General features: G+C 37.7%; 1 protein-coding gene across 1 annotated transcript in view; it reads right to left on the reverse strand.

Annotated features, from left to right (window-relative positions):
* Nucleotides 1-11,400, reverse strand: part of ARL13B (ADP ribosylation factor like GTPase 13B) — a 45,176-nt gene extending 33,776 nt beyond the window's left edge. The window contains exons 1-3 of the mRNA XM_009274574.2: nt 11,227-11,400; nt 9,355-9,425; nt 5,842-6,091 (exon numbers count right to left, since the gene is read on the reverse strand). Of these exons, the coding sequence (XP_009272849.1) occupies nt 5,842-6,091; nt 9,355-9,425; nt 11,227-11,285 (380 nt within the window). The 5' untranslated portion in view covers nt 11,286-11,400. The remainder of the gene's footprint in view (nt 1-5,841; nt 6,092-9,354; nt 9,426-11,226) is intronic.
* Between the last annotated feature and the right edge of the window lie 2,831 nt (nt 11,401-14,231).

A 14,231-nucleotide genomic window follows, 5' to 3' on the forward strand; every position in this document is an offset into this window, starting at 1 on the left:
GCGAAGACTGCATACCAAACTCTTTAGTAATGGATCCTGTTCTCCACTGTGAAATGAGACCCATCTACCCATGATAAATTCACGGCGGTATCTTGCTAGCACTACTCACAGTATAAAGTTGATTACGAACAAAAAACAGCTAAGACGACGTGCAGTGACATAAATTGACATTAATTCCCAGTGCTTTTCAGAAAGGACTGTTGCTTGTTTCGGCAGATGTAAAACAAAATAGGAAAAATATTCTGGGGAAATGTTCTGTTATTCAAAGCAATAATAGCAATAGTGCATTTACTGGGAAAAGCTAGCATTTTAAAAAACCACAGATTTTTAAATTTAAGAAAAAAAGTTACTTTCTCCAGAATAACACACATACATTTTTCAAGGACCTACTCTTCTACTGGAAAGATTTTAAATTATTTGTTGTGGATATAATTTTCCACATACTTCATAAAAGAACTGAGGGCCTCATTTGCATACCTCCCTATACATTATGATTAAAACACTTCTACTGCACACATCACAGTCCTAGCTGGACAACATATCCAAAATTGTTCTCTCACCTCTCCTCCCCACCTTCTTCCAAATACACACATTAACTTAGTTGCTCACCTGGGTGATAAATTATTACTAATTTATGTTATAACACAAATTATGTGTTTATAATTTAATTATATATATAATAAATTAAATGTCTTTGTGGACAGTGCCAGAGAGCAAGCTCTGACCCCTGGATAAAGTGGTGCGGACTGGCATCCACGTATGCTGTTTGGAGTGAAGAGCTTTTGGAAATCCCCTTCTGGAGAGGACTGGTCACATCCACACTACAGCACTTGACCCCAATTTCTTGTGGGATGCACGTGACATGGTGTGACATCCCTCTGGCCTTAGGACTTACATACATAAAATTATTTTATTTTTAATTCAACATGTCCAAAATAATGATAAGTGTAATGCATCTCATGAAAGAATTGTTCATGCTGATATCATATGCTTGAAGTTTTGGGACCTAGCATGAGGGCATATAGTGTGCAAGACCTGCTGATGTAGTGTTGGAGACCTGTCCTGATTAGTAGGAGCTGAAGTTGGAATGGTCTACACCCTTACTATCTGGCCAAACTACAGTGTTACACAGACATGTCATCTCAGGAAGAGGGAGGACACGCAACTGTTTCTCTCCAAGAAGATATAAGTCAATCAGCTACCACATACACAGTATGGCTCATTGTGGTGACAGCACCCAAAGAACAACAAAAAAAAGGCGGGGAGAGGGGAGGGAGTGAATGACTAAATTTCTCAGTGTAGACAAACCACATAATTACTGTGCTGTTCAAAATGGAAAAAAAAACATTTCATCTGTCTACTTTCATTAAGGACTGTGTGTCAAAGACTCCCAAGCCTTTCCTGGTGACCATTAACTATATCACTGTTGAAGTTTGTTCCTATTCTTAGGGGTTTTGTGTATGTTCTTTTTTGATTTGGGTTTGGTTTTTTTTGGTTGGTTGGGGGTTTTTGGGGGGTTCTTTTGGGATTTTTTGGGGGTTTTGTTTTTTTCTTTACAACTCCAACTCCACATCAGCAAATGAGAAAATCTTGAAACTGAATGAATCTACAGAGCATTGAACAAATATATAGAGCAGTGGACAAGCCTGCCATCATGTAACAGCAAACAACTGGAGAATACTTTTATTTAAATGTTACTATCATCGGAGACGTTTTTACTATAATGAACCAGACACCATAGTTATAAACAACATTATCTTTTTACAGGAAGAAACATACAGTTATCTAAATTGGCATATGTTATTTTCTTTTTTAAATCTTTAAAGATAAAAAGGAGATATATTTAGATAAAGGAACTTCATGATTCAGCATATATTTTACCCATTACATCACATCAAAATTTGCTTACCTGAGCAGAAAGCTTTTTTCCCCACTACTTTTTTGGACCATTTTTGCAAGGACAGTTAGCTTCTACAATAACCGTACCGCTGATCTGTATCAAATTCACATGGGTAGAAGAGAGAGACCAACACTAGTTTTGATTCATTCACTTCACCTATTCTCAAAGGCAACAGACAGCAGAGTACTTCGCTTGTTGCACCACAACCAAACACAGCATGTGCTTACCCAGCCAGAGAGGAAATGCTGAAGAGGGGAACGGGAAGGGGAAGGGGAAGGGGAAAGAGGATAAGACTTCAGGAACTAGTGAGAGAGGTCAGGGTATGTCAGAAAAGGTGAGTATATTAAGGAAGGTGTTTATTAATTAGTACAGAGTTATACAAATCGTATTTTATTTCCTTTTGGAATTATTATTGAACAACCAATTTTCTAAAAGCATTCAACAACAGCACTCTTAATCCAAATCCTTGTGGAGTTCTGAACACCAGGAACTCTACCAGTAAAACAGGATGAAAGTTCTAGTAAGCATTAATTTACCTAACAGAGAATGCAACTTCTGTTTCAAGTTTTTCTTTTATATATGCTGAGGTAGTCTACGGTATAAAGGCAGATTAGGAAGAGAACTCTGACAGATCAGAATTCCTGTCCAGAGGCAAATTCCTGCCTCCTTACCATCGCTACAACTTCAGTATCACTCCTTTCCAAGTTTTATTAACTAATAAGGAAAATACTACGGAGCACAGCCACAAATATGATATTGATAACCTGATAACTGGAGTGTTCCTTTACAAATACATGAATTTAATTGTCTGGTAAGCAATGGTTTATTTCAAAGGTCCATCCTAGCTACCAGTCACGAAGATTTTATTTTTCCCCGATCCAACTGCAAAATTAGTTTTGTCCAGATAGATGAAAGCCCATAAATGCAAAAGAAAAAAGTAATTCTGTCTTTTTGATTGTCATCTACCAGAAGTACACACACACAAAAAAAAAAAAGGAAAAAGCACATAACCAGCAGGTTATTTCAAAGACAAGCGGATGCTAGGTACACACAATGATACACCTGGTGATGCATATACAGCAACTTCTGCTGCTGCCTTCAAAATCCAGAATGGACCTGCATCCAATCTTACAGCATATTTATATATACTTCATTGTATAAGATACTGCATACAGCACAAGTTAGGGTAAATAACATTAGCCTAAAATTCAGTGCTGACTGTTGAAATTTTGGTGCATTGGTTCAATCTATGCTTAAAAAGAAACATGAATATCCAGTATAAACATTTTAATTGTTTCATTCTGAACAAGTCAGCAATACCTCTTTCATCATTCTTCAGCACACACACACTTTGAAGTTATAGCTCACTCCTTTTCATTCCTTTAGAGTTTAGTTTCTTTTATTAGTTTTTAAGATGATAATTGGTAATTAATAAAACATTAATGAATAAGCGCTTTCTATTTAAGCATACAAATAACATAGCAGAGAAATCTGTGCACCTACAGACAGCAGAGAGTAAACAAATTACACCTGTTTTTCTGCTTCTCCTTGTTTATTTCAAGTGCTGGAGGAACAAAGCAGTAGTCCAGACCAGAGACACACTTGTGGAGTGTGGAAATCACAGAGAAGGAGTCTCTCCCCTCTGGCACGAAATTATAACAGTATTCTATGAAGAGAGAAATAGATTTTGCTCTGCACTGCAAGAGCATGGGAGAGAAGGGAGTTACTTAAACTTCAACTTTCCTGGATTCAATACTCAGAGGTCACTGTATTGTTTTCAGTAAATACTGCCCTTCACACAAACATGCATAGACTAAAATGCACTAATTAGAAACTTATCAAGATATTAGGGAACTTATTGCTACGTGGATACCAAGTATCTCATTATTAAAAAAACAAAACAAAAGTTGAACATCCTTAGAAGATAATATTACAAAACAAAACAAAAAGTTGAACATCCTTAGAAGATAATATTAAAAAAGGCTAACTTTCACCACAAATTTGGAAATCTGCTGTTTCCTTTATTCTGCTCTTGATACTTTTTCATTTTTCAGTTTTAGGGACTCAAGGGAAAAAAGTTTACGCCACCGAACTCTTATTTGGCAAGTGTGAGTGACAGGGATTTGCATCTCCACCAAAGGCATCTTCAGGGAAGGGAAGGTGCATGAGACCAGTTTAATCTCATTTGCTAAGCACTCAATTTTCATATCACAAACACGAGTGCTTACTGATCAAGCCTTCCTGCTTCACAACTTGCAGGCTTCACAATATAAGTAGTGCTTCAAATGCTGGAACAAATTCTAGGGTTTACGTGATTTGAACATGCCAAAAGTAGCATAGCTATGCCATGAACACAGACACCAAACAGAAAACAAAGACAAGACAGGAAAGAATTCATAACTCAAGATGCAGGCTCATATAGGGAACATAAAACAAAGAACTACTGGATCCCTCCACAGAACTGGGACACTGCAAGAGCAAATTCTGTTCACGGGCTTGAGGTTCAATCAATTAGAAGGCAATAACATCAACAAACTTAGTTTAGTCACCATTAGACTCAGTTAATACACTCTGCCTTCTGATTAGCTACTGACATGGATCGAAAAGCAGGATCGAGTCCCAGGGAAGTGAGTGGGCTCTCTGCAGGTACAGCCAGCCACCCAGATAAACTCTATTACAGGATTAGAGCATAGTGATTTCTATTAAAAAAAACCTAAAGTTGTATTTATTTAGAAAAACTGCACAGTTGTCAACTGTCATGGTTGCATTTTCAGAACAGATTTGAGTGAAACTAGCTGCATTAAGTTGTTTTATTGCCTTCCCTGTAGTAATGACATTCAGATAGCAATGGAAGTTAAAATCTATTTTTCAACATACACACTATTAGCTTGCTGAACTACACTCCACTTGATCAAAACAGATTAGCCAGTTTCACCCTCAAACCACCAGAGCACCACTACTTAAAAGTAAGAGGCCTCTCCTCTTAGCTTTACAGGTTCTTTATGATATCACAGAAATGTTGTGTAATTGCTGTGTTATGGAGGTCTTATGCCCACCAGACATAAACATATTGTCCTGATAAACCATTTTAAACTTCCATAGTTTATTTTGTAACTTCAAAAGGGTATTTGTCGTCAAAGACCTTTTGTGTGGCTGAATTTAATAAAATATGTTATTTCCAATATTTTACAAAACCTAGTTTTTAAGCAGAGAAGTTCATAAATCTATCTGTTCTGTGAAAGAATGTCTCTAGACCTTTTGAAACTTTTTCATTAAAACACATGCATTGAAACAAAAGTGCATGCCAAATACTATTAAAGTAAGCCTTCTTTAATGAGATTTTGCTGACCATGTATCAGCAGCACCACCATGTGTTAAGTGAACAAGACATTTATTGCTGAGAGATTACTGGTATTGCAGAATTTAATCAACCATTTAAAATTTCAGTAAAAAAAAAAATGTAGGCCTAAATAGTAACAATATTTTTACACCATGTTGCCATGCCAAATTTGCAAAGCCTTTAATCTATCATACCATTTTGAGCAATATTAGAATTTTAAAGAGTTTAAAAAAAACCCTTATTATTTTTCCACTGCTAATGAAAGAGAAGAGAAATAAATATCCCTGAGAAGGACTAAATAAGAGCTAGTGTCAGATGCAGTGAATGGATTCAGTATATCACCATGTATAACTCAAGAGGGAAAGACAGACAGACAGACAAGGCTTTGTTCACTAGTATGATACTAAGATTGGCATAAATAAATACCTCAGAAATACTGTAAAACTAATTGTAATATTTCTTAGTGCTAAAGTTACAGTAGTATTAGTGTACTTTATACTTATGTTTATACTATACATAAATACTTCTTTAGAAGGTGTATTGAAGGTCAAAATTTACAAAATTTCAGATTATTAGGAGAACATTTATTAACATTACTTACACTAACACGGGTTTTCCTGATATCTTAGGGCTATTTAAAACTTCTATCATGGCTTGCTTTGTTTCTTCCATTCTTGCAATGTCACTGGAATCCACAACAAATATTACACCGTAGGACTCAGCATAGTAATTTCTCCAGATATTTCGAATTCGTTTTCCACCTCCCAAATCAAAGATGGTGACTTCAAAGCGTCCCTGTTTAAGGTCAATCTTGGAAAACCCAACTGTTGGAGCCACATCTTCGGGAGACTCTGCCAGAGTTCAAAGAAGAAAGCCTTCAGTAAAAAGTGTCCTTAGTTATTTAAAAAGGTTTTTACATTGTGATTTGTGTAGCAAAATTCATATTTTAAAAACATGGAGCAAATTTTCCCTGTTAAGTGACACCATATTGCTAACCACATATTTTTTACATTAAGATTTTCCCTCTCCTCCGGTAATTAACACACTAGTCTCTCAATCAGTTACTTTAATTTAGATAGGAGCACCAGGGGGGGAAAAAAAAAAGAGCCAAAAATGCAATTTTTAATATTTAACACCACAGTTAAATTGCAGTGGTGTTCAGTGTACTGCAGTTTTTACTTTCCCCCTCACCACCAATGCTCCCATCTGAACAGTTGCACAGCATTTGCATGGTATTAATCCAAGTTTGAGAAGGAAAACAAACAAAACAGTTAATGTGTTATGACCTGGGAAGCCTTGTGCTCTACCAGATTTATTCTTTATCCCTCATGGTTGCCCAAACAGCTTCAAAAGTTCAAACCAAGGGCTGAGATGAAGTGACTGAAACCATATTCTTCTGAGATGTAAACTACTTGATTCCCTTTATTCAAGATCAGGTTTTGGCCTTTGTCTGTTTATTTTTATTTTCTGTTTTTTAGTTCACCATGCAATATGCTAAAAAACTATCACTTTATATTTAAGACTTTTGCTTGCTGTCTTCCTTTCCGGAGGGCAAAGAAAGCCTGTACTTGCCTCACACCACTAAGCTGTCTCTGCAGGAGTGAGTTAATTGGATCTCTGCAACTGTTTTATGTAGCTTGGTAGCACAAGGCAGGAGAAACAGATGTAAAATTCAGCTTGTTGAGAGGAAGAAATGAAGGTATGGTCAAAAGCACCGAGCTCTTAAGAGCAGTGAAAAAGCTAAATCACCACCAGCCTTCTGCTACCACGTTCCTTTTTTGAAAGAATCCTTCACACACAGCCGAGATGGGGATTCAGAACAGACCCCTTGGCCACAATGGTATAAGCCAAGACTCCAGCAAGAGAAGGGTCCTGGACCCCCATTTGTGAAAAACTACACCTTCAAAACACAGCAGACTTTATTTTGAAGAACATTTTGCACTGTGAGCTGTAAGTATGTGCTCTTACAAGAGAACAATGTAAACATGAGGGTTGGTTAAGGGTGAAAGTTATTGATGGTGCTGAATGTAAGGGGATACTGCCAAAACATCTGCTCCTATTGTACGGTCAGGTCTCCAACAATAAACAGTCTTCAATGTAAAAACAGGGTCTGCCATATAAGCTGCAGATCCATTTTGGCAAATATGTCTTTGGTGACCATGCTGATTTGCCTAGGTTTAAGGGTCCTAAGAACTGAAATACATCTGGTTTCTGCTAAAACCCAGCAATCATAACTGCAGTCTCCTCCTACAGGCTGTATGACTGGTGCACAGCCAAAAATACTGGTTTTATCAACCCTGAAGACTAACTGAAGGTTCTAATCTCTGCAACTTCTGTTAAGGAAAAAAACAATTGCTTTCTAAGGCAAGCACTATTCAAGCCCTGGGAAAGAGTCACAGAGGCCAGAACTATCTTTTTCTGGAGTTTCCCTTTAGAAATACCCATCTTTATCCCATTTTTTCCCAGAAAAAAAGGACTTTTAGAAGTAACTGTTGCGTTTAGCTGATAAAGGCATTAAAGTTGATTTTGAAACAGAATGGAAGGCTAAATAGCAAAGCACTCGTATTTTCAGGGCAAAGATTCAGGAATATAAATGAGAGAATATTCATAACTTTATTCACACTTTATCAAACTCATGAACATATATAACACACGTAAACAGAAAGTCGAGGTGGAGTCTCAAAGTCTGCAAAAACACTACTAAGTACTTTCTTGTTCTTACACAAGATTAAAGTTATTTAGAAAAACAATCCCAGAAGGGAAAAAAAATCCATACAGAATTTTTGTTTTCATAAGCACAAGTTTTATCTCCAGTTATATCCCACTTGCATGTGTTATTGGATGGTGCAAAGTACCCTCCAAAATCAAGTGGTCTCTTACGGAAGTAAGTGCCTAGAAAATTGCTAGTGCTTTTCTGGTGATAAATAATGATATAAAAGATGTATCACTAGAATCATTCTTTATGTTATATACATACACATGCAATTTCCTTCTTTTGAACCTTTTCCTCATTATACACACTTACAACATTGATTTTTATACAAGGCTTACTGAGGTATGTGCGTTAGTGGATGGTCACCTGAAAACAACTTCAGCACATGCACACAAGAAAAAAAACACAAAATCAGGTCCATTGACTTCTCTAATGCATACTAAGATGTGAAACACATCATTAACCAGAATAGTTTGTATCATTGCATTAATTCAAAGTAATTATTAATTAGAATGTGGTCTACAGCCTTCAGAGTTTTTGTCCTACACTTACTTTCACTTAAAGCAACTGATGGAGACAGACGGCTTGCTTGTAGTTACAGTGTTCCTTCAGCTATTTATTGAACTACTGAAAAACCTTTCCTCTAGTCCAAAAATAGGCTATGATGCTCATGACATTTAAACAAGAACCCAGAACAGATTTTGTTGCAATTTCGCATTTTGCACCGTTAACAATACAGTGGTCAACTCAAGGCACATATGCAACAAGGTACTCTGAACATTTGGTCTTAGTGTTTCCAAGATAATTAAACACCTCTATGGACTAATTTTTTCTGTCTCAGTGGACTAAGGCTTCTAATGCTGCAAGGTGCAATGTCTTAAGAGGCAGCTCTCTCCATACTATCTACCTTGCCTCTATAACATACTATTACCTTTGAAAAATACATAGCAGAACGGTAGCAACTTTGTTGAACTACCACTGATTTGGTCTGTGTTAGCTCAACACGATGTTAAGTGCAGTGGCAAATGAGTGAATGCAGAGCTTCCTCTGCTACTTCTCCTGAGCATAAAGCACATGACTGGGAACACCTACTTTTTAAGTCACCCTAGCATGACTTGCAGGATATCAAAAATCAGGATCTTTATGTTTCAAAGGTAAGACCCCTTAATATTTCTCTCATCTGCAAGTCTTCACACAATGGTGCCTGTGACATGCTCACTTTGGCAATCACACTCATACCACTTTTGGTGGTACAATCACCAAAATTTTCTTTCAACAATATGGGAAGGAGAGATAAATTAACGGATGAAGCAATATTTTTAAATTAAAATGATAGAAAATTAGTAGTTATACTCTCTCTCTCAATGCTCCATTTAGATGATAAACAAATTAATTGCTTACCTCCTTGAATTCCTCGGACTGTAGCAGTTTTACCAGCATTATCAAGACCCACCATTATTAGTGTCACCTTCCTCCATAAGGAAAAAAAAAAAAAGGAAAGATATTTCAAATCTTTTTTTCCTCTAGCTAGACATCACTTATTTTATTAACTTTTTTAATACATGCATAGCAAATTTACCACAAAGCAGTAGAAAGAATAGGTATCAAAATACCAAGTAGCAGGCATTGTTGCAATTGTGTATTTGGTGTTCAGTATGTCAAGTAGCAGGCATTGTTACAATTGTGTATTTGGTGTTCAGTATGTCAAACCATCGATTAGACAGAACAGCAGAACAAGGTATGAAATGAGAAGTCTAATGTTGTGCTGTAAGTTTCACATGAGACAATGATTTTGCTTTCAACTTGTATTTGCCTCCTGAAATTTAATTTCACGGTACTGTAAATTTTATCCTTTTTTTTTGGTGTGGTCATTGTCTCTAACAATTTCTGTAATTTCATTTCCATTCCCCGTATTTTTACCGTCTCTCTGCCTCGAAGTTGTGCCTATACTAGAAATTTATTTCTGTCTCAACCAGTGCATCTGAACAACACTATACAGTATACAACACTTGTGTAGACAACATCAGATGCTGTAAACAAGCAGCACTGGTACTCATCATGCCTTTGTTTCAAGCAGGAGCAATCTAGACTGTTAATGTGCAAACCAGTGGTGCTGAGTATGTACAATATATCAGCAAACTGGTATACAGGCTAGAATTTATACCAGGATAGGATTTTAAGCAAAGCAATAGGAAAAACATATCTATGTGTATACCTCAATTGTTCCTCCTATTCACAAAGACTCAGAGGAGTCAAAGAAATTTCCTCAATTTTATGCCCCTTTAAGTGAAGGAATACTAAAAACATTGTTATTTCCAGTTTTAAAACTATAATAGCATAATACATGAAGTATAATTTATGCAAGTTCTTTCAGAAGAGCCAAAAAGCTCTGAGAAAAGAACCTAAAAGTGAACAGTAGGATCACAGTAAATTATACTTTAACAGTAAGCTAAAATCAGAACAGCCATGAACATTTATAAACTCACAATTGTTTATAATACATTGGTCAAGTCAGAAAGCTATTCAATCCAATATAGTTCTTTGAATAGCAGCACCTTCTGTAAAACCTAAACTACATAGCATTGAAGAAAAGAGCAAATCCTCCTGCATGACTGTGAAGTATAAGTAAGTGTGGTGTACCCTTTATTGCCCTTCCCTATAGTTTGTAAATAGTTTGAAACAAACTATGCACTATCTGTGCATCTCTGCTAATTGGAGGGAAAAGGGTGCAGGATGTCAAAGTAAAAGTAACAGAAACAAACGAGAACAGTAGAATTCCATAAGCAAGAATGGATCACCAGGCTACCTACAAAATGCAGTATTAAGATACTTAGATAATAGTAAGAAAACTAGTATTACACTGGGACTACAGTCTACTCTTGACAACAGAGTGTTTTAACACATTACACTTCAGAATCTGAAAACGCAGAAACTAAATCAATAAGACAAAAGCCAAATAAACTTTACATAAACATTCTAGCATCACCCCATAATGCTCAACTTGAAGAAACAGTACGTGAAGGACAATATTTTGAACTTTATACTTTCCTGGAGCCAGAAACAAAGTACCTGAATTAGGGATGATTAACATTTCATTTGTAAGTTCAGAAGACATACTGATTCTCTCTTGGAGAAAAAAATGACAGATTTTGTCTCGGAATTAAAAAATACGAAAGAATGTTACAGTAGCAAATAAAGTAAAACACAGATGAGAGGACATGAAATACAGTTTGGGAAGGTCAAAACAGAAACGTAAAATACTTTCACATTTACCTGACAGGTTCCTGCCACCGTTTTAGCCAGCTGCAGCAATTGGCCATTAGACTGAACATCCTTCTTCACTAGCCATCCAGAGCCACAAAAGCTACAGAAACAATGTGGACAGGCCAGAACAACCCAAGAAGACCGGGAGAGAGACTGCAGAGGCCCAGATGTTGTGTGGTCACTGCTAGCAAGAAAAAAGAAAAAAAAAAAAAAAAAACCAAAACACACAACAAAATGCATAGTTAGCCCTTATGTATAACGAAGGCAAGCCATTTCCCTAGCAGCAGCCCGTCTATTCAGTGTGTCATATTCAGTCAGCCCCATGACAGCCTCATTATGCCTTTCACTTTTCCATCCTCTCACACTTCATCTGCCCCCATTTTACATATCTGGGCAGCAACAACACAGTACTCACATAAAATAATAATGCAAGACCACTGCACATAAGGAAATCTGCAAGTTAGAGCAGTAAGACACATCAAGCTATGAAATTCCAGCGCTTGCCTCGCTAACACATCCCACAGCTCTGCTGACTGACAGAAAATAAGGACCAATTTCAAGCATAAATAAGTCTTGTAAGAACATAACAGGATAAGATATTAAAAGCAAACAATGTCCTACCTGTTAAGTATATTCATTTAACTGTCAATTTCTTTTACACAAAAAGATCCCACAAGGAAACTGGGTGCTCTAATGAGTACTTTGAGGAACTGGCACCTTAATATCTAGTAATTGTCATTAAATTAAATAGAAGTATCAAGAACTTCCATCATTCTACAATCCCACTTTCTACTCTTCAAACAGGAGAAAGAAACAGAGAATATTCCTCTTTCTGACGTTGCTCTGTGGAACAAACAATGGAGAATAACTGTATGATCATGTGCATGTTTATTTCTTTGTATGTACACTTAGCGATGAAACAGTGAAGCTTACACAAAGCATGAGGTCCAGTGCACAAAGATGCAAAAGCCTTAAAACTCCCTTAGTCATTCAGCTACAATAATCCTACTCCAAACAACAGTAGTTGTCCAGGTAAAGGCCTTTCACCAGCAAGCTTTGGGCAACTTTACTTCACGAGTTCAAATCCACAACCTTCCTGGTAGGATGATGTACCAAGTCTGGCTGCTATTTTCTTCACAGCAGCCTGTAAGCTGCACAAAGCTGTGCTTTGTGTTTTTGGCTAAAACACTACTGATAGCCAAATTGTATTTTTGGCTAAAACACTACTGATAGCCAAAACATTTGTGTGTTACTACTGAACAGTGCTTGCACAGCATCGAGGCTTTCTCTCTTTCCCACTCTGCCCTGTACCCCTCTCCCCCCAGCCAGGAGGCTGGAGTGGGCAAGAGGTTGGGAGGAGACACAGACAGGACGGCTTTCTCTCTTTCCCACTCTGCCCTGTACCCCTCTCCCCCCAGCCAGGAGGCTGGAGTGGGCAAGAGGTTGGGAGGGGACACAGCCAGGACAGCCGGCCCCAACTGACGGGAAGGATATTCCATACCATATGATGTCGTGCTCAGCAAAACATAGCTCAAGGAAAAGAGGAAGAAGGGGGAATGTTCATGGTTACTGCATTTGTCTTCACAAGCAGCCGTGAAGCATGCTGAGGCCCTGCTTTCCAGAAAGTGGCTGAACATCTGCCCACTGATGGGAAGTAGTGATTTTGCTCTTTTTGCTCTGCTTGAGCATGCAGCTTTTGCTTTCCCCATTAAACTGCCATTATCTCTATACACAAGTCCTCTCATCTTCCTTCTACCTTCTCCCCATCCTGGGGGAGAGAGGAGTGAGCAACTCACTGGGTGCGTGTTTAGCTGTTGGGCAGGGTCAACCCACCACAGTCCTCAGTGCCCAATGTGGGGCTAAAGATAATAACAGCTTTGATCTGAGCACATTATAGTTGTTAACTGGCAGGCTCCTGTGCTGGTCACTGAGCTTGCTTACTTTACTGCATATTAGAGTCTGGCGCTTGTTAGTGGCTGGAAAAGGCTGTATAGATTACTCCTCCTTTGGGAAAAGGCAAAGCCATTTGTGGGATTATGTTTGCTCAAGTGCACTTGGTGGGAAGCACGAAGGATGGGGAAATCCAGTGTGTATCTCAAGGAGATTTAAACTTGGGGGAAAATAACCCATGATTTGAGTTGTATGTTACAGGAACAGTACAGCAAGAACCACTTGAACAAAGGAGGATGAGCCTCATGAGGAACCGAATGAGTGCGGCAGTGACTCAACCCAAGTGGGTCTTGGCACCCAGCAGTCCAACGTGCCACTTGCCCTGTCCTGAGTGACCACCTCCAGAGATGGAGCCCAAGTCATCAACTGTTCTTATTCGGGGAAGCTATCACCTCAGCTTATAGGCTCATATCATCTTAGCTCATATTTTGATCAGCAGCTTAAGCTAAAAAAAAACCCAGCTGGATTCATATCAGAGCAGCTGAGATGTAGACAGATATTCCCTACTGCTAACTTGCCTCTATGAGCAGATTAACTGAGAGTAGTGACACTTTGAATTACCACAGCAAGTTTCCTAAAGCTTGTTTCTCAAAACTCCTTTTCTTAAAAAAAAAATTCCTTTCATATTTTAAATAAGTAACCTCAAACTAAGGTAATTTCAAATGATGCAGAAAAGTGAATTAAATATGATAACTTTGAAAAGTTGTCATCTTCCCAATTTAGACCAATAAAAGTGGAAAAAAATTGAGGAACTATCCCTAACAAACACATTTTTGTCCCTAACAAACTATGATGGTTTAGATAATTTATATAGGTAGGAACTGAAAACTCCCCCTGATCTTATGAAGCTGCTGCATTCAGGGATGCCTTTGTGTGGATCTGCCATCATTCAATGTCAGAAACAGGTCAGATTTCTTCCACAGCAGAGACAACAGATACTCTTTAAATATTTATATTCCATTATACAAGAGCACCTGAGAATAGATTCTCCACAGGACAGCTTAGCGTGTGAAGACCAGAGAAGTTCCTAAAAAGGAGATCAAGATGATTACAACTATTACAAG

This window comes from Aptenodytes forsteri, unplaced genomic scaffold, assembly GCF_000699145.1.
Source record: "Aptenodytes forsteri isolate BGI_AS27 unplaced genomic scaffold, ASM69914v1 Scaffold287, whole genome shotgun sequence".
Classification (NCBI taxonomy): Eukaryota; Metazoa; Chordata; class Aves; order Sphenisciformes; family Spheniscidae; genus Aptenodytes; species Aptenodytes forsteri.